This window comes from Acomys russatus, chromosome 24, assembly GCF_903995435.1.
Source record: "Acomys russatus chromosome 24, mAcoRus1.1, whole genome shotgun sequence".
Lineage (NCBI taxonomy): Eukaryota > Metazoa > Chordata > Mammalia > Rodentia > Muridae > Acomys > Acomys russatus.
Window position 1 is genome coordinate 16,885,368 of NC_067160.1, and position 24,257 is coordinate 16,909,624.

The following is a 24,257-nucleotide window of genomic DNA, read 5'->3' on the forward strand; positions in this document are numbered from 1 at the left end:
ATTAAAGGCATGTGCTACCATGCCCAGATATAGCATAGGCTCTTAACAGACATTTCATCACTCAGAATGAGTAATTTTGACCTATACCCAGTGTTGAAACTACCAGGAAGAAAAGATTCACTTCACCTTTGCCAAGTGTCAAATACTCCAATCTACCTTTAAAAGCAGAGATTCTAGGAGGGGTTAATTCTCCTAATTGAACTGTGTACACATATATGACATTTTTCTTATGTTCCTCCCATTGATCACTGCGTCTGGGAATGACTCAGGGTTAGAATTAAATTTTTCCAATGCCCTAGCATGTGCCAAGTAACAATAACAAGGCACCCCAGGCTCTGCATTCTTATTACTGCACCCCGAGTGATGACCTGGTTAGTCCTGTGGACTCAGTCAGACATTATACACGCAAACGCATCCATGAGACCGCATGGCACTTGGGAGGTTGCCCACTATTTCCCACTTGTTGAGATCTGGGTCGTATTTCTCGATGCTCTGGAGATACGTCCCCTTTGAGTAGGAGTACCCTCCGGTTACATAGATGTGCCCGTTCATGGCAACAGCCCCACACTCCATCCTCCGTTCCATCATGGGCGCCGTCTCTCTCCACTCGTTCCGTTCCGGGTCATAGCATTCCGTGATTGTAGTCTGTCCCCCGACTAAGTAGAGCTTGTTTTCAAATGGAACTGAGCACAGTCCATATTCTTTTTTTTGGAAGGAAAAAGGAAAAGAACAAAATCTTAATTCCGACAACAAAAGGGCTATCATACTTGTGGGCATGATGGCTCTGCAATTCAGAACATAAAAATAGAGGCACGGTGACATTTTGATTCTGTCATACTCTGTGGTTCTTAAAATCCAATCCCAGCCATCTGACACAGGTGACCTGTCCCTGCTGCTTGGCCATTAGTCCTCAGAGGACTAGCCATCATTAATGGCTATGTACAATGACAAGAGGGAACCCACCCCTCACCCCACCATCTCTTGGAGAACTGCCCCGTCTTGACACCTATCAACTTTCAGTACAGTAGCGGGAGGGGCTGGAGAGACGCAGCAGTTAAGAGCACAGGCTGCTCTTCTAGAGATCTTGAGTTCAATTCCCAGCAACCGCAAGGTGGCTCACGACCATCTGTAACGGAATCTGGTTCCCTCTTCTGTTGTGCATGAAAACAGAGCACTCATATACATAAAACAAATCTTAAAAAAAAAAAAAAAAAAGATAGTAGCAGTAGAGTCCTCCTGACAGGACAGGACAGGACATTAAACTAGAGAACTGGCGTAGGTTTCTCAAGGTCTCAGCAACGTTGTGACCAAAGACAGACCACCTGATGTGTCAGTCACAACATTTGCTTCAGAGGCTGGCCTGGTTAGCATCTCTGACATAGCCAGTCTAACCAGGGACAGGAGTAAGAAAAACATATATGCAAGTTACTGAGGCCTATGGCTATTTGTTGGAAGAAGGACCAAGTGTGTTTTCAAACACTAATTTCAGTGCCTTGAGAGCTGGTTACTGCCCTGCCATGGGCATTGTTAGGAATCTGTGATGAGAAAGAATGTTCCCCAGTTATCCCTGATTGGCTGATTAATAGGCAGCACAGACGCAGATAGGGTGGCTGAGGCTCTTGGGCTTTGGGGACAGAAGGATCATGGGGGAGAGACAGGTACACAAGGAGGAAGGAAGCGGGGAGCAGCAGTGACGATGGGTTAGGTGGAGAGGAGCACATGGCTGGATTGATGGAGGAAAGTGGTCCAGAAGAGAGAATAAGCAAGACTTTATGGAAGTATGGATGGGAGACAGCCCAGATAGAAATTACTAGAACAGATGGCATGGATGGGGGCTTGGGAGGTAAAGACAGCTTAGGCGGTAATATCTGCCATGCCCCAGGTGAAATAAGACTATTCTAAAATCTATCCGGTGTCTGTGTCTGTACTGATTGTGATAGGGGGTTAGCTAATACTTCTGTAATAATTGTAGGCTAAATTATAATAAGCATTATTAGATATATTTTGACATTTCTAGAACAGCTATCATACTTAGGCGTCATGAAAGGTGTTCCCTGGCAGAAGCTTGCTTCGGGCTTCTGGGCCGTGTGGTTGGGAGTCTACCTCACCTAGACTGTCTTAGCGTTCGCGTTTTTGTTTCTCTCCTTCTCTTGGCTCCTCTAGGCACCAGGATCTGAAGCAAGCCAGGGCAGAGAAAAACAACACACCAAGTCCTTGGGTCTGGGTGTGACCAGACTCGGAAGCCTAGAGACAGAACAACAGAAGCCTCTGCTGAGGAGGACAGCTACCGCTTGGCCATCATCACAGCTGCCAGGAGGGACCACTGTCACGTTGCCAGTCCTTACCACTTTTCTTTCAAAGCCTCAAACCAGGATTTCTGTTTGAAATCTTCTGAATTTTTGGTAACAAGCCAATTCAGAAATAGCTTAAGCACTGTGACAGCCAAAAGAACGTGCTGTGTAAGGTGTTAATTAGGATCTTTAAAAAGATCTCATCAAGGCAAGTTTAATATAAATGAAAACTTCACAACGGCAATTGTGCGTTTCTGCTGATTTATACTGTAGTTTTTTGGGGGGTCTGATTTTCAATTTTTTGCCTTCTAGCACTAGGCTTAAGTAACACTGCCTTTTAGACTCTTTTTCTTTCTTTTTTGTTTTTTGTTGTTGTTTGTTTTTTTGTTTTTCGGAGATAGGGTTTCTCTGAGTGTAGCCCTGGTTGTCTTGGACTTGCTTTGTGGACCAGGCTGGCCTCGAATTCACAGAGATTCCACCTGCCTCTGCCTCCCAAGTGCTGCGTGCGCCGCCATGCCTGGCTTAGACCCTTTTTCAAGTAGCCAATAAATCATACACAATTCATAGACTTTGTGGTACACTTATTTTTGTTTTTTTAATTAATTTTTATTTTATGCCTGTGTGTGAGTGGTGGCATTTGTGTACATACGTAGACTTTGTGCATGCCTGGTGTCCACAGGGGCCAGACCTAGGCTAATAAACCACTGCATGGGTAATCAGAACTAAACCTGGGTCCTCTGCAAGAGCAGCGAATGCTTTCTTTTAACCTTTGAGCCAGCTCTCTAGTCCCAAGACACTTGCTTTTAAAGGGACCCCCTTGTACATACATGTTAAATATATTAATATAAATAACTTTTCTATTTTATTCTTTTTTAAAAGATTTATTATGTATACAATATTCTGCTTGCAGGCCAGAATAGGCACCAGATCTCATTTTAGATGGTTGTGAGCCACTATGTGTTTGCTGGGAATTGAACTCATGACCTTTGAAAGAACAGTGAGTACTCTTAACCTCTGAGCCATCTCTCCAACCCTCTAATTTATTCTTTTTTGTTTTGTTTTTTTCCCCCTAAATTGTAAATCTGATTTGTCATGTATTGGATTTTGTTGGAAAGGTAAGTCTGACCATAAGTGGAGTAATATGGGACCCAGGTTTTAACATGGTGTTCGAATGAGAAAACAGCAAAGCACATGAGCCCCAGGCCAGGCTACTTGGGTCAAACCTCACTTCTAACAAGTATTCAGTGGCTGATTTGGAGCAATGTATTTTATGTCACCACTTCAAGCACCCGTAAAGCCAGTTTAGAAGAGCACCTCGCTAGCTCACAGGATTGCTCTAAGGTTTAAATACAGCAATGTGTCTGGGGAGATGGCACAGCAGGCAAATGCTTGCCATGTATGAGGGCCAGCGTACAGAACGCTAGAACCTGTGTAAATGCAGAGTAGGTACAATCCTACGTCAGGGGGGCAGTGAGAAGAGGATCCCCGGGGGAAGCCAGACTAACCCAAATGGTGAGCTCTCATTTCAGAGCTAATCAACCAAGGAAACAATATATCTGTATCTCAGGCCTTCACATGTGTGTTCTGTGTGCCTGTGTACCATGTTCACATGCATACCCTCACAATGAGCGTGCACACCACACACCAACACACCAAGTAAAGAAAGGAATACACGGTGCTATGATTTAAATATGGGTAATGTGCCCCGAGGGACGGAGCTGGGCGGTGGTGGTGCAAGCCTTTAATCCCAGTACTCGGGAGGCAGAGGCAGGTGAATCGCTGTGAGTTCGAGGCCAACCTGGTCTACAAATCAAGTCCAGGACAGCCAAGGCTACACAGAGAGACCCTGTCTCGAAAAACCAAAAACCAAAACCAAAAGCAAACAAACAAAAAAAGACTTGGTCCCCAGGACATTGATATTAGGAAGTGATATGGATTATAAAAAGGTGGGACATTAGGGGAGGGCCCTGAAAAGCACTGTATAACTGGCCAGTCCTCTCTTTCTTCTTCCCCAGTGGTTGGTGAGGTGACCGCCACTTTAACATGTGCTTCTGACATCACCATTTCCTGCTCCCATCAGAGACTAGATCAAAGTGGCACTCAGTCTTAGAAAAGAACCTTCACACTGTAGGCTAAATACACCTTTTCTAACCAAGTTAGTTGCCTCAGGCATTTCATTGCAGAACTGTAAAGATGACAAATATAAACAGATTAGAGCGTGTAAAATTACTGGACTAGTGTGTCTGGCCATTACTCAGAATGGCCCACTACTATCACTTTCCCGTGACTTTGCTGACCACAGAAGGCGATGTGAGTCTCACCTAGACTAGAGGACACATCTGGGCTACTAACACCAACATCTACACAGTCTATGTTTTCAGAGCCAGGGCAGCCTGCAGCTGACGTTTCCTCTAACGTGAGGATGTTAGCAAGCAGAGATGCAGCGCCAGAAATAGGTGAGATGAGACAGATGCATGAGGTAGAAGCGGCGACGTGGGCTGAGAGAAAGGAAGGATGCTCCCTTAGCAGAAGCAGCCTGCTTGGTGGTCCCATCACCATCACAGACTAGGGAACCAAAACCAGCCGACTGTGGCTCCTGGGCTGTCACTTTCGAACTGTGTGGTTTTGGAAAAGTTACTGACCCTCCGCTTCCAAATATGTAAGTCAATGATAACAATACCTGTGGTCAGAATTTCAGTGAGAATTTAAGATAATGTTGCACACAAAGTGCAATCCCTAACCTACACAGGACGCAGTCAAGGGTGATAGTTATTGCTGTTGGCCACAAGTATCTCAAGCTTGCCGACTTGATTTCCCTCTCCAGTGGCCCACTGAAAGCCTGATGCTCTGAAAAAAAAAAACCCAAAAAGCCAAAATAATAATAATAATAATAATAATAATAATAATAATAATAATAATAATAATAGCTGGGCATGGTGGCACATGCATGCCTTTAATCCCAGCAGAGGCAGAGGCAGGCAGATGATGTAAATTCAAGGCCAGCCTGGTCTACAAAGGGAGTTCCAGAACAGCCAAGGCTACACAGAGAAACTCTGTCTCAAAAAACTAAATAAATAAAAATAAAACAAGGTGACATGATATGAATTCATCCATTTGCAAATCTTTTTTCAGTTTTTTTTTTTTTAAGACTTATGTATTTTATGTATGAGTGCTCTATGTGCTTGTACCCCGGCATGCCAGAAGAGGGCATTAGACCCCTGTATGGATGGCTGTGAGCCACTGCATGGTTGCTGGGAATTGAACTCAGGACTCCTTTGGAAGAGCAGATAGTTCTCTTTACCACTGAACTATCTCTCCAGCCCCACATGCAAATTCTTAAACATATGGCATAACTGTAAAAGTCTAGACTGTTGACTCTTTCACAGCGGAGCTGAACCTAGGGCCTACCCACGACAAGTAGATGCTGTTATCACTGAGGCTAAGAATAACAGAGAGCAAAAAGGGGCCCAGGAGACAGCTCAGCTGATAAAGTGCTTTGCCAGACAAGCATGAAGACCTGAGTTCAAATCTCCAGCACTCACATAAAATGCTGGGCTCAACAACACATGCCTATAATCCCAGCAATGGAAGTGTGACTTTAGGAGCTCGCCAGACAGCCAGTCTAGCCAAATAGGTAAGTTCCAGGGTCAGAGAGACACCCTGTCTCAAAAAATAAGGTGGTGAGACAACTGAGGAATACACGTGACATCATCTTCTAGCCTACACACACACACACACACACACACACACACACACAGACACCCCATAACACATCACAGAAGCAGGCCATCCCTTTGACAGACAACACTTCTCTATGCACAGTCCCAACTATGCTAAAGACAACAGCCGTATGCTTGACATAGGATTCTTGTTACCTGGATGTGGGCTAGCGGTGATAAGGCTCCATTCGTTGATGTCTGAATTGTAACTCTGCACCTTATCGTAGGTGCAGCTTCCTCTGTAGCCACAGTGGCCGCCGATGACGTAGATAACTTCATGTAGGACACAGGCAGTGGCGTTTCCCACACCTGCACGTCGATTAAAATCACACCTTAGATTGCTCGTGCTTTCCTGAAGTGAGTACCAATCTGTTTGTTTTTGTCTTGTTACTATGGATGGTGGACGCAAAGCACTGTGGTAGGTGCTGAGAAGTGGGCAAGTGTGAAAAAACAAAAACAAAAACAAAAACAAACCCCTAAAGGCTCCGTGTGTTCTTTTCGGGGTACAAATAATTAGAACAGAGTTATAGGAACAGAAAAAAAAATGCCATTAAAAGAGAGACACTAACATGATCAGTCAGATCAAAGAGAGATCGCTTTTGACTGGAAAAGTCACAGCAGGGACAACACAATTGGCCCTGGGCCTGATGGTTGGGACTCCAGTTGGGAAGGGGTGAAGCTGCCCTAAGCAGAGGGAACCTCCACAGAGGCTTACCGCGCAGGCTAGCTGGACGGGAGTCGTCATGGGAGTATTATGGACGTGATCTGAGTTGAAGCTAAATGTCTGGGCTTTATTCAGCAGCACATTTCACGTTTATAAGCAGAGGCAGGGAGGGCCTGAGAGGGCAGGAGAGGACTCAGGAAGGCACGTGTGGGTGCAGACTCACAGGAGGATCACCAAGGGCCAGGCCTAGAAGGTGCTTTGGGTGTGAAGGGAAGGGCAGAGGTGAGAGCTGGGTCAGACAGATAGGCTTCAGTGACAAGCCAAAGCAGGCTGGATCTGGAGTCTTGGACTGGGAAAACTGGGAGAGTCTGACGCCGCCGGAAAGCGAGGAGAAGAAAACAGGTTCCGCCAGGAAGAAGGGAGGCTTGTCTTAGTTGGAAATGTGCAGTTTTAAGTCTTTCAGCCAACTCTGAATAACACTTTGACTATGTGCCCGCTGCAGTTTAATCTCCTTGTTGATCTCCACTTCAAAGTGAATGTGGGTTCACAAGCAAGGTGTTAGGATGAAAAAGAAGGCCGAGGGCTTATTTCTTCTCTGTACATCATATTCCTAAGTGCCCTCCCCAGAAGGAATTTGACTCAATTCATATGAAGTCTATATTACCAGAAATGGTGTTACTTCACTTCATAATGAGAGTAACACCAACTGAGAAAACACTGCATTATTCTTTCTACTGGAAAACAGGGAACTAAAGCTTTGGCATAAGCCCATCCATCAGAATAGTATAAATCAAAGCTGTACAAAATGGAGCTGAGTGCTACCCTCCCCTGGGTTAGCTAGATAGAAACAAGAATCAAAACATTCAAATGAAAATAATACACCTCTGTCCTCTGCCCACGTTTGGGAAGACCGTGAGTTTGAGGCCAGCCTGGGATATATAGCAAGGCACTGTCTAAAAAAAAAAAAAAAAAAAAAAAAAAATTCAAAAGAATAAGTCTCTGTGATTTCAAAGCCAGCTGGCACGTGAGGAAGGACCTCCCATACTACCAAGGGTAGTGAATAGGCATAGGGCTTTCTTTCCCAGTAGCTACACAGGGTTAGTACCCCACTCCATCCCCAGCAAACACAACCCAGTTTCAAATATAATTCTTAAAGTTTTCAATAGAGTAGTAAATTTCCATCCTCAAAGATGCATTATCTATATAAAAAAAAATTGTCGCTGAGCAATGCCTGCAGGTTGCAATTGCTGCTAAATACTTGAATTTGGTTTGTTTCTTCTATAGGAGAGGAGTCAGAACACTTAGGATCAGCCTGCCGATCATCAGTACCTCGTGGTGTCGCTCAGGCCAAGCCAAAACTCCTGACAGCAACAGGCTGCCTGCTCCCTTGCACCCAACCACATACACAGCGGCTTGTGAAAAGCAGACCAAACGCTGAGGCTTCCTGTGTGCTACACTTGGAGCTGACTGTTCTATAAGCACAGGGTCTTTTAGTCTTCTCAAGACCCCCAGCTATCCAATGCTGCCCTCCCATCAGATAGACGGCAAAGCTGGGCAGAGGGGCCGAAACATTTGTCCAAGTTCAGCAGAGAAAGTCAGAGCTGGGACCTAGGCAGCTTGGCTACAGAAGCAGCGTGTGATCACAAGACCATCTGCCTCTAAGCTCCCTGCTTGTCATCCAAGGATCACATCAGGTCAGATTTCCAGTCCAGGTCACATTCCCACACCCTCACTAGTATTAAAAAAGAAACAGAAAGGCCTGGGAAGAAACATTTGGGACAAAATGACACCAGTTTGGTACAAGAAACTACCAGCTGGGTTTGTTGTTGTTTTTAACTCCCAAGCACTAATGCATAAACACAATAAAAAGAAGATTCTAGTTGACTTTTTTTTTTCCCCCCCAGCTGAAAAAAAAGAGGAGCAAGGCTAAATAATCTCAACAAATACAGTGTTTATTGAGCAGACACTGAGACTCTTATGCTCGGCTCTGGGAGCCACAGGAAGTAAGACAATCTACTCCCTGCCCTTTCTTTTGAGAGAGGAGAGCTTCACAAAAGCACAGCTTCGGCCTCTAATCCTCAGGAGAATGTGCAGTGTTATATTCCCAGGGGACTAACCTTCCAAAGTTTTAGTCTGAGACCTCATAGAGATGCTCGGTGCGTTCTGAGAAGGGGGGAAACTGCATGTTAAAAAGCACTCAACGCCAGGTGTGGTGGCACACACACCTCTAATTTCAGCACTCGGGAGGCAGAGACAGGCAGATTTCTCTGAATTTGAGGCCAGCTTGGTCTATATAGTAAGTTCTAGGCTCGCACGACTACATAGTGAGACCCTGTCTCAAACAAACAAACAAACAAACAAACAACAACAACAAAAGTCATTGCAAAACAGAACCAAATCAGAATTGGAAAGCATTTTAACAGCAAGTAGAAAACAAAACCATCAACTAGCCAAATCTGAGTCAGGTACAAATTTAGACTTTGAAGAAAGATCTAGAAGGATGGCGCATGCAGGGAGAGTAGCTTATACTATTTCCTTACACAAATTAGCTTTCTGTTCTAACCTGAACGGCATTCTTCTGAAAAATGTTAAAACACTTAATTTAATTAATAATAATAATAATAAAGATGGAGTCTTATATAGCCTAAGCTGGCCTTGAACTCCCTATGTAGCTGAGAACGAACTTGAACTTCTGCCTGTCCTGACCATGGGCGTGAGCCGCAAGCCTCATTTATCTGGTGCCCGCAGCAGAACCCAGGCTTAGTGTGTAGAAGGCACGCGCACTCTGCGGACTGAGTTTTTGGTGGAGCTTTAAGTCCAAGCAAGCTGGGTTCTGATCTGTTTCTACCTGGATCACCGCGGGCTGAATGACAGTCTAATCTACCGCAGTTCCTGAAGAAAATCTCAGTGTGAGACATTCTTTCGCAAATTACATCGCAGAGAGAGGAGACTGCTGTAGAAGCACCGGACAGCAAAAGCTTCACTTACCTTTAATCATGTTTGCGATAGGAAGCCACTTCTCTTTCAGCGGATCGTAGAACTCCGCCTCTTCGGCAGGAGCACCTTTCCGGTAGCCACCCAGAGCATACACGCAGCCCCCCAAGGTGACCGCACAGTGGTAATACCTGGCGTTGAGCATTGGCAAGCCTTCCGTCCACTCATCGCCTTCACTGTTATAGATCCACACGGTATCAAGAGCGTCTATGTTATCTGTCCTATACCCTCCGGTTACATAGATGTTGGGCCCTAAGCATGTAACACCATAACTCTCCCTGGTATAATCTGGTATTTCTGCTCCCTGAATCCAAACGTTTGTCAAAGGATCCCAAATGTGGACCTCGGATAAGGGATGCCAGTAATAGCCTCCAATGATGTACATGGTGGCTGTGGACCTCTGAGAAATCTCCTTATGCATGGGATTCAAGGCATTGTATATTAGGGAACGTATCTTATTTTCTGTCAACAGGCAGCTTCTCTGAAGGCCTAAGGCCGTCTTTAAGTACACGGGGTCTATGTCTATGCTGACGTAGCTTAGTAGGTTGTACAGGCATTCAACCCGATTCTCCACGTCGTGAGCAGTCCACTTAATGACTGGCTCTAGGATAGCTTCTTCCTTCCAGACACTGAGATTCTTCCTGGACAAGATAAAGAGAAACTTTTCGAGGCTGATTTCAAGAAATTCTTCTTGCTGCCATACTTCCTTAAACCTCGAGCACAGAATTCTTCGAGATTCCTTCTCTAGCTCTGAACACACATGAAATTCCGCAAAGGAGTGCATCCCAATACAGTTGTCAATATCCAGGTGCCTGACCAAAAACTGCTCACAAGCCTTCTTCACGGACAGAAACTGCAGCAGATCGGCTGCCTCCAGAAGGCTTTGTACGTTTCTTTTAGTTATTTCAATTTGGGAAGTATATGCATAATTCACAAGGCCCTCCAAAATATCGTGGTGGATGCCGGGCAGTTTTATTTTACTTTTAAATTTTTCTTTCATGTCAGCTGTGAACATTGCCTTAAAGTAATTGCTGCAGGCAGCTAAAACCGCTCGGTGACAATGGAAGATAATGCCCGAAGGGCACTGAAGGGTAATATCAGTAAATAATCCATCCATGTAAAATGTTCTGAATGCATCCAGAAAATCCACTGGATGCGATGAATCCTTGAAAAGATAAATGTAATCTTCTTGTCCTTTTAGAGCCATGGCTGCAATAAATATAAATAAACAAGTTTTCAGTTTTGTGTATTACCTCTAATAATTAATGTTAAATATTCCAGTCGTCAGACATTGATGGCATCAGTCATATTCCAAAACTAAACTAAATGCAGCCGCCCAAACACCATATGCGAAAATATGCTCAACTATTTATATTATGGTGTGCTTAAATTCAGGATATTTGGAGCCCTAAATGTCCATCTGTTAAGAGACACTCACTGGCTTACTGCCCCGAGTCACCCAATATCTGCACTGTTCCAGTCTGGCAGTTCCTGAGAGTCCACAGGCCAAATGTCCAAGAGGGTTACCCCGCCGCAGCCCGGCCCCAATTCAGCGTTCTTCTCTCGGTTTCAAATCACAACCAAGATGGAGAGAATCTCAGACAGGGGGATGTCTGCGCCCGGTCGCTGTCAGCACAAGAGCAGCGGGGCCGGGGCTAGCTCCTCCAACCCGCGCTGGCGCTAGGGCCCGGGCCGCGTTCCCGCTGGGAGAGCGAGCGCCCCGCCCCGGGGCCGGGGCGCGGGGGTTCGACTCCCGGGTGTTGCGCGCCGCCCTTGGCCGGTGCCCGCGGCCTCTTGCCCGGCGGGGTACGCAGGTGTGGACGGTCCCCGCGGTGGCCCCGCGCGCGCCCTCCCACTCCGCCCGCACCGCACGGCCATTGTCTGTGCCCCGGCGCGCGGGGGCTGGGGGCGACGCGGCCTCGTTCCCCCACGCGGCCCGTTCGCCCCTGCGGCTGGCCTCGGGCTGCTCCGCTCCCACCTACCTCGCTGGCGGCGTGGGACGCAGCCCGGGGACTAGCAGCCGGCGCGGGTGGGGGCGCCTCCCGACCCTCTGACCATCTTTGGAAACGCGCGGCGGAGGCCACCCCTGCTAGCGCAGCTCCAAGCCCACGATCCGCTCCCGCCTCGGTGGCCCGCCGCTCCCCGCCTCCTCCGCCCGCAGCCCCGGGCGCCGCGGCGTGGGCTCCCGCAGCAGGTGGGCCGAGCTCACCGGTCAGCCCCGCTCCGTTCGCGCGCGTGCCCATCGCATCGCCTGCTCCTGTATAAACCCAGTTAACACCCGGGGCGAGTGTGCACGCGTACCTTGTCTCCTGCGAGCCCTCTTGCCAGCCCAGGCCGGTGGGGTGCGGGGAGAGAGAAAGTGCCTAGAGAAGGCGGCGAAGCTAAGGTCTCGGATTAGGGCTGCTTTCAATAGCCACAAGTAGCTGCTTTCCCACAAACTCCATGCTGCCTCCAGCAGAGCGCGCAGGAAGGAGCCTTGGAGCTACTTAGCACACCAGGAGTTAACCTGGAAGCTTCCAGGAAAAAGTGCGGGTAGCTTGGCTGCACGCAAGGCTGAGTGCAGGCACTAAAATTCAAGTTATTGTGTTAGAACACAAGCAGCTGGAAGGGGCAACCCCCAGCCCTCTGGGGATGACCATTGTGCTACACCAGAAAGTCCACTTTTTTTTTTTTTAATTGAAACGAAAGCCTACTTTTATCAGCAAGATTTTGAATAACTTTGGAGTGCCTCATAAGGCTGGGAAGTCATAATCAGGTTTGAAAGATGGTCCGTGGCTGTCTCGGAGCCGTCAGGACGAATCAGCACCAGAGAACTAAGGTGGCTCTTAAAGTATTGTCGGAATGAAAGCGTTTACAGACACACGAAGGCCATACCTTACATGATGGGGAAACTCTGAAACACCTAAGAAGCACAGAAAGCCAGACCACAGTCTCTGCTGAAATCACACGTGAACAACCAGGAAACTGACTTCAGTTTCTACCCCCACTTCCACTTCAGGACCAACCAGGGAAATACAAATATGTCAAAAAACCGACCACGCACTTATAGCCCACCCCCGGCTTTCCCAGCCAACAGCCTCCAATCAGAAGTCTAGCGTGTCAGAGGTGGAGGCTGCTACTGCCCCTCCCCCTTGCTTCTTCCTCTTCTTTTTCTTCTATTTTTATACACCCTTCTCATGTCCCTGCCTGCTTTGAGCCTCTGGGAAGGACAAGTGATGATGATTGGCCCTCTTGCCAAGCAAGCTCGGAACAAATACATCCTTGTTCTCCTTCGAGTGGCTTTAGTTTACTTGCACATCCTAGCGTTGACCCTGGGTGCTGGCTGGGTAGAACCTCACCACCCCCACCCCAGATTCTGCCCAGACCACCAAAGTGATTCTCAGCCAAACATCCCAGAGTCTGGCTAACAGTTCAACACCGCAGCAAGAAAGCAAAGGAGACTTTGATTGGAGGCCTAATGTCACTTACTTAACATACAGCCTTGAGCAAGCTATTAAACCACACACACACACACACACACACACACACACACACACACGGAGGGGTAGGTAATTTTTAAAATTTTTATTTGTGTGTGTGTGTGTGTACATTACATGTACAGAGCCTGCAGAGACCAGAAGAGACACAGCAGTCCCCCTAGAACCAGGGTTACAATGACTGTGAGTTGCCATGTGAATACTGGGACCCAAACCCTGGACCTGTGAAATAGCAGCAAGTGCTCTAAAACCCCTGAACCATCTCTCCCAATATCCCACAGAAATTAATAGTAAGAAAATAGATATTATCGGCTCTATACCTAATTTGTAGAATCATAATAGTATATGATCAATAACTCTTGAATACAAAGGTTCACTATACTGTCATATGTGCAGGATTTTTGCAGACTGTTATGGGGACCAGGTAAAGCTTTTGCTTCCGAGCTACTGTTGATGCCACCATCCTGTAACCCTAGCACAGTAGGCTGAGACAGGAGGATCCCGAGTTTGAGGCTACCTGACAGAAAATAGCAAGACTCTGCCTCAAAACAAAACAAAACAAAACAAAAAAACCCAAAAAAAATCCTTTTGCCTACGATGTCTAATCTTCTCTAAAAATGTTCCTTAGAAATATGCTACCTAAGCCGGGCAGTGGTGGCGCACGCCTTTAATCCCAGCACGCGGGAGGCAGAGGCAGGTGGATCACTGTAAATTCAAGGCCAGCCTGGTCTACAAAGTTAGTCCAGGATAGCCAAGGCTACACAGAGAAACCTTGTCTCAGGAAAAAAAAAAAGGAAAGAAAGAAAGAAAAGAAAAGAAAAAGAAATATGCTACCTGAGGCTAGCGATAAAGCCCAGTTGCTAAGGTGCTTGCCTCACACACATGAGCATTTAGTTCAAGTCCCACAACTCACATAAGAAGCTAGGCACAGTTCAGGTGCTTTAATCCCAGAACTCAGAATGCAGAGTGGACTCTTGGGGCTCACTGGACAAGCCAGTCTAACCTAGTCCATGGCCTGCAGGCCCCAGTGAACGACAGTTCCTAAGGAACAATACCAGAGCGTGACCTCCCGCTGCCACGCACAAGCGCATCATGAGTCAGTGAGCCTTCCCTTGCTTGCCAAGGGGAGTGTAGACCCTGGGGCATATGTTGCAGGAGGAGTTGCTTTTCATCCGGTGCTTTGTCAAAGAGATCCCAGGTTCATTTTTCAGCAAGGGAAAAAAAATCCACACCAAACAAAACCGAAAGAGACCACTACAAAAGTGAGCAGATCCACCGGGCGGTGGTGGCGCACGCTTTTAATCCCAGCACTTGGGAGTCAGAGGCAAGCGGATCACTGTGAGTTCGAGGCCAGCCTGGTCTACAAAGTGAGTCCAGGACAGTCATGGCTACACAGAGAGACCCTGTCTTGAAAAAAAAAGTGAGTGGATCCATTCCAGACATATGAGTAGCATACATAGAGTAAACAATGACAGAAAACAGGCCGTCCAGGATGCTGAGCCTTAGTGAGATAAAGAAACAACCAGGGATGAGACTAAATGATTCTTAGCAGATATTGAGCTTGGCGTAGAGCTAACAATGTGTCGACATCATATTTCACCTTTTGAAGGAATTCTGGTTTCTAAACATAATTCTTTTTACCTCATTGATCTATTTCTAAGTATAGTCCTGCCATCAAATGTTAGATATGCTAATTATGGTACCCTTATCAGCATGAGTGGGTGATAGGTCAAGAGAGAAACTTTTATATACTTCATTTACACACTGCATTGAACAGGTTGTTACTGATTAAAATAGTAGATGTAATTTTATAAGGCTCTTGCATACAGATACATAAATTGTGCACTAATTCCAGCTCAGGTTACTCAAGGAAAGTTCAATATGCACACTGTAAGCAGAAGCTGTATAGTCCATAGAGGTGTATCTGGCTGTCTCCTGGAGCTGACATGTCTTCGTAATCTCTTCTTTGGTCTCCTTCCTATAAAATAAGAAAGTGAGCTGGGCACAGTGGGGCAGGAAGACAGAGGCAGGTGCATCTCTGGGTTCTAGGCCAGTCTGGTCTACACAGTAAGTTTCAGGACAGCCAAGGCATAGTGGGGTGGGGGAGGGTGCAGATGGATCTCAGTGAGTTTGAGGGCAGCTTGGTCTACAATAGTGAGTTCAACAACAGCCAGGGCTATGTAGAGAGACCCTGTTTCAAAAACAAACAAACAAAAACAAAAAGAACAAGAGTAAAAATGGGCACAATGCCAGCATTAGAGAAGCGAATGCATGCCTGGCCAAATTGAGGAACTCAAGTTCCACTGAGAGCTTGTTTCAAAAATAGGGTGGGGAGCAATTAAGGAAAACACCTGACATAAATCTCAGCTTCCCCACAAAGAACATACAGGCACACACATTCCTACATATACACGCTCACCTCCACATACAAAGTGAACATTTCAGTAACAGACATGTTTGCAAGTCAGAGGTATTCTGTTGAGGTTTTTATTTCATGTGCATTGGTGTGAAGGTGTCAGATCCCTGGGAACTGGAGTTACAGACAGCCGTGAGCTGCCATGTGGGTGCTGGGAACTGAACCTGGGTCCTTTGGAAGAGCGGGATAGTGTTCTTTTTTTTTTTTTTTCTTCAAGATTTATTTATTTACTATGTATACCATGTTCTATCTGTATGTACACCTGCACACCAGATCTCACTATAGATGGTTGTCAGCCGCCATGTGGTTGCTGGGAACTGAACTGAGGACCTTTGGAATAACAAACGGGTGCTCTTAACCTTTGCGCCAACTTTCCAGCCCCAGGATAGTGTTCTTAACCAGTGACCCATCTCTCCAGTCCCTGGTGTTTAGTTTTTAATTGTCAGCTTTCCATAAACTAGAATTGCCTGGGAAGACAGGCCTTTTGTTTTTTGTTTGTTTGTTTGTTTGTTTTTTGAATGCTTGAGGCAGGGTCTCACCAGACCAGGCTGGCCATGAATTCACAGAGATCTGCTTGCCTCTGCTGGGATTAAAGGCGTGAGACACTAAGCCTGGCTCCCTGTAAGTTTTTAGCTTTTAGTTTTTGTTTTTTATTAATGACACAATGAAGCACTACTTGGTACTATACAGTACACACATGAACATTAGTCCGCTTTAGTCAAATTTAAAATTCTATGATGGGGGCTGGACAGACTCAGCAGTTAAGAGTGCTGGCAGCTCTTCCAGAGGACCTGGGTTAGGTTCCCAACACCCATATGGCTGTTCATGATCATCCATAACTCCGTTTCTAGGGAATACGAGTCTCCTTTCTGAAATCTCTAGGTACATATGATAGACTTACATACATGTAGGCAAAAACACTCATACACAAAAGAACTAAAATAAGAAAAAAATTTTTTTAACTCTCTGGAGGGTGTTAATCTTTGTAAGAGATTCTGACACTCCTCATACTTTCATTGGCTGCTGTTTAGTAAATATCTAGGAAGTACCCAAAACTGCAATAGAATATTATAGGGATTTAAACACGCAAGGAACTGTCAATACTATTCTCTGTGAATACACTCTCATACTAAATTTGCCTGCAATCTCAACACTGAAGCAAGAAAATCTTGAGTTCCAGGTCAGCCTGGACTACAAAGTAAGATCCTGTCTCATATGTTTAAAAACTGTTCAGGGTTAGGGAGATGGCACAGTAATAGCATTTGCTCTGCAAGCAGGAGGATCAGAGTTCAAGTCCCCAGCGCTCATGTAAAAGCCAGGCAGGGTTGCAGGCTTTTGCTACTGGTTATAATGCCAGCATTGAGTTGGTAAGGCAGGCAGATCCCAATAGCTCATTGGCCAGCAAGCCAATTTTTCCAGTTTAGTAAGAGATTGTCTCAAGGTAGACCGTGGTGGAACAGAACACCCACACCCTGTCCTGACTTCTGCATGGGCCCATGTGTGACCCACATATTCATGTGTATGCACACCTCACCCACTCATACAGTGTATGCTCATATTGAATGGATGGATAAAATGTTTGAAACTGGTTGAAGCCAGGCGTGGTGGTACACACCTGTAGTCCCAGCACTTGGACAGCAGAGGCAGGCAGATCGCTTGAGTTCGAGGCCAGCCTGTTCTCCAGGACAGGCAGAGTTATTACACAGAGAAACCCTGTCTCCAGAACCAAACCAAAACAAACCAAAACAAACCAAACCAAAAAAACCCCACAGAAATGTTATAAGAATATAGCCTCAGTTTTTTCTTCCTCGGGAAAACACCAAATGGCGAATGACGCCGGTGCAGCGGGAGGGTCCGGAGGACCCGGGGGCCCAGGATTAGGAGGGCGAGGCAGCTTCCGAGGAAGATCAGGCAGCGGTTTTAGGGGCCACGGTCGTGGCCGTGGCCGTGGTCGAGGCCGCGGGGCTCGTGGAGGTAAAGCCAAAGACAAGGAGTGGATCCCCATCACCAAGCTGGGCCGCCTGGTTAAGGACATGAAGATCAAGTCCTTGGAGGAGATTTATCTGTTCTCCCTGCCCATTTAAGGAATCCGAGATTATTGATTTTTTCCTGGGCGCATCCCTAAAGGATGAGGTCCTCAAGATCATGCCAGTGCAGAAGCGGACACGGGCTGACCAGCGGACCAAGTTCAAGGCTTTTGTCGCTATTGGGGACTACAATGGTCACGTTGGTCTTGGTGTTAAGTGCTCCAAGGAGGTAGCCACTGCCATCCGAGGGGCCATCATCTTGGCCAAGCTTTCCATTGTCCCTGTGCAGAGAGGCTACTGGGGGAACAAGACTGGCAAGCCACACACTGTTCTATGCAAGGTGACAGGCCACTGTGGTTCTGTTTTGGTGCGTCTCATCCCTGCCCAAGAAAAATAAAGTGAATTAATGCTGTTTAAAAAAAAAAAAAAAAAAAAAGACTATGTCTTCATTTTAGTCCCAGGTGTGGGGATAGGGGGCTGCTTTGTAGCAGCTGACTGTGATTTGCCTTGTGCTCTAGGAGAAGCATGGTTTTGCCAGCTATAGATAGTTTGTGCAATTGTGTGATGTTTGGAATTTTGGGAACTTTTCAGAGGGATATAAATGCTAGAGCCCCTGCTAGGCAGAGTTGGTGGTTGTTGGTCATTCAGGGGGCTGGTTGCGGTTTGTTAATAGTCGTACTCAAAGAAGAAACAAGAAGAAGAAAAAATTAGATTCAGGGCTCTCTCTCTCTCTCTCTCTCTCTCTCTCTCTCTCTCTCTCTCTCTCTCTCTCTCTCCCCCCTCTGTCCTTCTTTCTCTCCTATCTACTGATAGGAGGTGAAATGGGGTGAACTCACAGAGACCCACCTGCCTCTGCCTCCCAAGTACTAGGATTAAAGGCATGCCTAGCTCTGATGACCTCTTAAAGCACCAGGACCCACAGAGTTGAAGGAAACAACTCCCAAAAGTTATTTTCTGATCCCCCACATGCACACTGTGGCATCAAGACACACACACACACACACACACACTTAAAAGATGCTGGGCTATGACTGTAGAGGGTTAGGAAAAAATTAATGAAAGCCAGGCAGTGGTGGCACACACCTTTAATCCTAGACCTCAGGAAGCAGAGGCAGGCAGATCTTAGTTTGAGACTAGCCTGGTCGGCAGAGTGAGTTCCAAGACAGCTAGGGCTACACAGAGAAACCCTGTCTCAGGAAAAGAAGAAAAAAAAAAAAAGATGCTGGGCATGGTGGCACACACCTGTGATCCCAGCACTTGGGAGGCAGAGGCAGGTGGATCGCTGTGAGTTCGAGGTCAGCCTGGTCTACAAGTGAGTCCAGGACAGGCAAGGCTACACAGAGAAACCCTGTCTTGAAAAAGATGAAGAAGAAGAAGAAGAAGAAGAAGAAGAAGAAGAAAAAGATGAAGAAGAAGAAGAAGAAGAAGAAGAAGAAGAAGAAGAAGAAGAAGAAGAAGTAAACAAACAAGATTTTCATTTTACATTGATTATAAAATCCTATGTAGCAACCAGTATTTATTTCATAAATATTTTTGCTAGTTGTTTACATATGCAACTGAAAGTCTATCACTTAAATATAAAAGAGAAACTAACTTTTCCCCTAAGTAACGCTTTCCATAAACAATTGGAGTCTCCCAGAATTTTTGTGCTAGGAAACATGCAGGACAATATTTTGTTTCCATATGAACCATCATCACACAGACATCACTTTGCATAACATAAACGAGAATAGATTTAGTTCTTGGCTCAGAATAAATTATCCCACAAACCTTCACGGAACACATCTAAAAATGCCTGCAGCAGAGCTAGCACAGCGGAGGGTATGCAGAGTGAGTATGGTAAAAGAATTTGCTCAGTTCATTCCTGTGTAACTATACGTCCTCTCATCTTCTTAGATACACAGAGGACTTGTTCTCCTATGTTCTGAAAGACAGTCTCTCTCATCCCAAGTAGAGAAGTTGCTCTCAGCTCCAAGCCTACTATTAACAGAATGCTGTACCCATCCGATGGCTCCCTGTAGGCACTGCTCCTATCAGGTGCCCCTGGAAGCAGTGTGTATGAGATGTTAAAGTGAAATCTCTATTCCTTGCTAGTTTCAGCAAGGAGATAAAAATTTACATACTGTAAAAATAATTGTACATGTGGGTGGGACAGAAATAGTATTGGGGAAAGTACACTAGAGGTATAATTATAGCTTGCAATACAAATGGCTTTAAAAGGCATATTAAAAAAAAAAAAAAAGGTGTAGGGGCTGGAAAGATGGCTTAGCAGTTAAGGGCCCAGGCTTGTCTTCCAGAGCACCCAGGTTAGAGTCCCAATACTCACATGGTGGTTCCAACTGCCTGTAACTCCAGTTCCAGTGTATCTGATGCCTCTTTGGCCTCTGAAGGCACCAGGCATGCACATAGAGAAATCACACATATGCATAAAAAAATTAAATTAAATTTCAGAAAATCTGACATGCATGCTTGTAATCCCAGCACTCAGGAGGTGGAGGCAGGGCCCGGGTGGGGATGGGGTGAGAAGCTCAAGACCATTTTCAGCTCCATGGTGAATTGGAGGCCAACCTAAGTAGGCCACATGAAGCCGTGACTTTAAAAAGAAAAGATAGGTCTGCTTTTCCAGAGGTCCTGAGTTCGAATCCCAGAATTAACATCTTGGGCTAGAGAGATGGCTCAGAGCACTGGCTGCTCTTCCAAAGGTCCTGACTTCAATTCTCAGCAACCACATGGTGGCTCACAACCATCTATAATGAGATCTGGTGCCATCTTCTGGCGTGCAGGTATACAGGCAGACAGAACACTGTATACTAAATAAAATAACTAGATAAATAAAAAGAAGAGCATATATGAGATACTATATAGATGGCATGATATACATATAATATTTAGGAAGAAAAATAAATTAATACCTCTCAGTCATAAGAAGCAGGTGACTGAACTAGGTACCCATATATTTATTTTTCAATTTTTACTATGTATGTATAGATGAGTCTATGTATGTGTATGCACACATGTTTGGCTTCCCTCAGAAACCAAAAGAAGGACTTGGGTCGCTGAGATCTGGGGTGATAAGCAGTTTCAGGTTATGCAGTGTCAGGCCCGTGCAAGGTCCTGGGTTTTACTCTCACCACAATCAACTGGTCAGTCTAAGACATGCATTTTTCACCGCTTTTTACCACCAATCTAGTTAGTGTTGAGGTTAAAAACTGTTAAAATCCTCCAGTGCTGCAGAAGATGTCCTCTACATCCCCCACCTCAAAAGAACAATATTAAGAAAGTCAGTGAGCACGCCTTTAATCCCAGCACTCGGGAGGCAGAGGCAGGTGGATTGCTGTGAGTTTGAGACCAGCCTGGTCTACAGAGCAAGTCCAGGACAGCCAGGGCTGCACACAGAAACTCTGTCTCAAAAAACAAAAGGTCAATTAAATCCTTAAAGAATGAATCCAACCTGACCCCTCTAAATAAGCGGATACAGATGAAGACCTTCAAGGTTATATGTGATGAGCAGAACATTTCAAAAATGTCTTCAGTTTAGTGGACATTGTCAGAAATGGAAAGGAAGATGGAGGGGTTAAACAGTAGCTGGATGCAGGCTCAAGTGAACAAAAGACCATTTAGAATTGATCCAGGGCCTCGTACCTGCTAGATTCATGTTCTACCACTGAACCACACGCCCAGGTTTCCTTCAATACATTTTAAAACATTCCCTCAGATCCTGTACCAGTTCCTATGATGGCATCACATCCTGAATGCAGTGCCTACCCAACCAGAGGCAAGGGTGCTCCTCCTTATAGGGGGCCCTCCTATGCCCAGTCTTCTTCTCCACCTTGGTGCAGCCCTGCCTTTCCTCTTTATAGCCAACACAATTCAAGTTAAGTAAATTGTGGCTTCTTCTCCTTCTCCTTCTCCTTCTCCTTCTCCTTCTCCTTCTCCTTCTCCTTCTCCTTCTCCTTCTCCTTCTCCTTCTCCTTCTCCTTCTTCTTCTTCTTCTTCTTTCTTCTTCTTCTTCTTCTTCAGGGTTTCTCTGTGTCTCCTTGGCTGTTCTAGACTCGCTTTGTAGACCAGGCTGGCCTCAAACTCACAGCTGCCTTCCTCTGTCTCCCGCCACCATGCCCGGCTATAAATTGTGGCTTCTGTTCCCAGTTGCTCATGATAAAATTCTCATCAAACTGCTCCCTTGCTTCGCTGTGGGGCACTGTGGGAATTTATTCTATAGTCAGTTCCTCCTTCCCATCAACATCTCCCTCCCCCGCCCCCGGAGACAGGGTTTCTCTGTGTAACAGCCCTGGCTGTCCTAGACTCACTTTGTAGACCAGGCTGGCCTCAAACATAGAGATCTGCCTGCCCTTGCCTCCCAAGTGCTGGGATTAAAGGCGTGCATCACCCAGCCATCTAATGTCTTCAAAGACACGAAACTTACAACATATCACTCAGTCTCATGAGTTTTGGTTTAATACTTGTCTCAGAATAAACTATGCCCACTTTTTTTCTATTTACTTACCTTCTACTTGTTTGTTTTTAATTTTTTGAGACAACATTTCTCTGTGTAACATCCCTGGCTGTCCTGGACTTGGACTCTCTTTGTAGACCAGGCTGGCCTGGAACTCACAGAGATCTGCCTGCCTCTGCCTCCTGAGTGCTGGGGTGATAGGCGTGTAGCACCATGCCTGGCTTACTTATTTATTTTTATTTAAAGTTATTTTATTGTATTATTTTATGGTTATGAATGTTCTCCCTGCATGTATGCAGTGCTCTGGGAGACCAGAAGAGGACATCCGATCCTCTGGAACTGGAGTTATAGACAGTTGTGATCGCTATATGGGTGCTGGGATCAAACACAGATCCTCTGGAAGAGCCCCCAGCTGGTGCTCTTAACTGCTGAGCCATCTGCTTTGCTGCTTTCTAAGCTCTTGATCACCACAAAGGAATTACCAGACTTAATGCAATTTTCGTTACTTGAACGTTTTGAACCTGAACAATCCATGCAGATGATATGGCAATTTTAAATACATATATGCTACACATTCTTGCATTCAGTTTTATAAAATGTATTCTATAGGTAGAGAAATAGACCCAGTTACTGTCATAGCCCCTTCAAAATGCCTCTCATCGACAGATCCCATCTACACACCCAAAATTAACAAGGACGCTGTAGAGTGAATTGTAACCAAAGATCTCAGCACACATCTGTAAGGTATTTTCTCTACGTTCTTCAGAACAACACTCTAAATGTGGTGGTTTAATTTTGTTGGAGGAAGTGTTTCACTGAGAGTGGGTTTTGAATTTTCAAAAGCCCATGCCAAGGCCAAAATTTCTCTGCCCATGGATCATGACATAGAACTCTCAGCTGCTGCTCCAGGGCCTGCCTGTGTGCTGCCATGCTCCCTGCCATGATGATAATGGACTAAACCTCTGAACCTGTAAGCTAGGCCCATTTAAAGGCTTTTAAAAATAAGAGGTGTCTTTTTATGGTGTCTCTTCATAGCAATAGGATAACGACTAAGACAGAAATTGGTACCAGAAGTGGGGGTATTACTGAGACAAGCCTGAGCATGCTATTTGCTGGAGGAATATGAAAACCTTTGGGACTTTGGACTTGATATGCAGTTGGATGCTTTAAGTGGGGCTTAATGGGCTGTCCTAGTAGGGGCATGAAAGACAGTGCTGAGAACAATTTGAACTATGGGGCCCAGCTGAGGAAATTTCAGACGGAGAGAATATTAGTAAGTGGCCTAGGGACCATTCTTGTGATATTTTGGCTTCTGGCCCTGTCTTAAAATATTGCCTGAAAAGTGAAGGCTTTTGTGGGACATGCCCCTTGGGCTAGTATGCAGATATAAGTGAGTATATACCATTTGATTCTTTCTGCTTCTGGGTTAACTCACTCATTATGATCATTTCTAGCTCAATCCATTTATCCACAAATTTCGGGAATTCCTTGTTTTTAATAGCTGAGTAGTATTCCATAGTGTATATGTACCACAGTTTCTTTATCCACTCTTCTACTGAGGGACACTTAGGCTGTTTCCATGTTCTGGCTATTATGAATAAGGCTGCTATGAACATGGTTGAGCAAATTTTCTTGTTGTGTGCTGGAGCATCTTCTGGGTATATTCCAAGGAGTGGAATAGCTGCACTTACCAGGAAACTGGGACAGAGGGGAAGGCATCCTATTGGGACTCTAAATGAGAGACGCATGGGAGAACAGCAAAATAAAAGGATACAGAGGGTCCTAGAAATCTACAAGTAGAACAATATGATAGGCAGATCTGGGCCCAGGGGTCCCGCTCAAACTAAGGCACCAGCCAAGGACAATACAGGAGGTAAACTTTAAACCCCTTCCCAGATCTAGCCAATGGTCAGAATATTCTCCACAGTTGAGTGGAGAGTGTGATACGACTTTCTCACGTACTCTGGTGCCTCACATTTGACCATGTCCCCTGGAGGGGGAGACCTGGTGGCACTCAGAAGAAGGACAGCAGGTAGCCAAGAAGAGACTTGATACCCTATGAGAATATATAGGGGGATGTAATCCCCCTCAGGAACAGTTATAGGGGAGGGGAATAATGGGAAAATGGGGGGGGGGGGAGGAATGGGAGGATACAAGGGATGGGATAAACATTGAGATGTAACAAGAATAAATTAATAAAAAAAATGCAAAAAAAAA

General features: G+C 45.7%; 1 protein-coding gene and 1 pseudogene across 1 annotated transcript; one reads left to right on the plus strand and one right to left on the minus strand.

The window, feature by feature from the left end:
* Positions 1–341: 341 nt before the first annotated feature.
* On the minus strand, positions 342–11,805 carry Klhl23 (kelch like family member 23). Its single transcript, XM_051166499.1, has 4 exons — positions 11,651–11,805; positions 9,663–10,877; positions 6,167–6,319; positions 342–701 (listed from the first exon to the last, which is right to left on the minus strand). Exons 2-4 carry the CDS (start codon positions 10,873–10,875, stop codon positions 391–393), a joined length of 1,677 nt encoding a protein of 558 aa, XP_051022456.1. The 5' UTR covers positions 10,876–10,877; positions 11,651–11,805; the 3' UTR covers positions 342–390.
* A 5,578-nt stretch (positions 11,806–17,383) lies between these two features.
* LOC127207475 (40S ribosomal protein S2-like) lies at positions 17,384–17,924 on the plus strand (annotated as a pseudogene).
* The last annotated feature ends 6,333 nt before the right edge of the window (positions 17,925–24,257 follow it).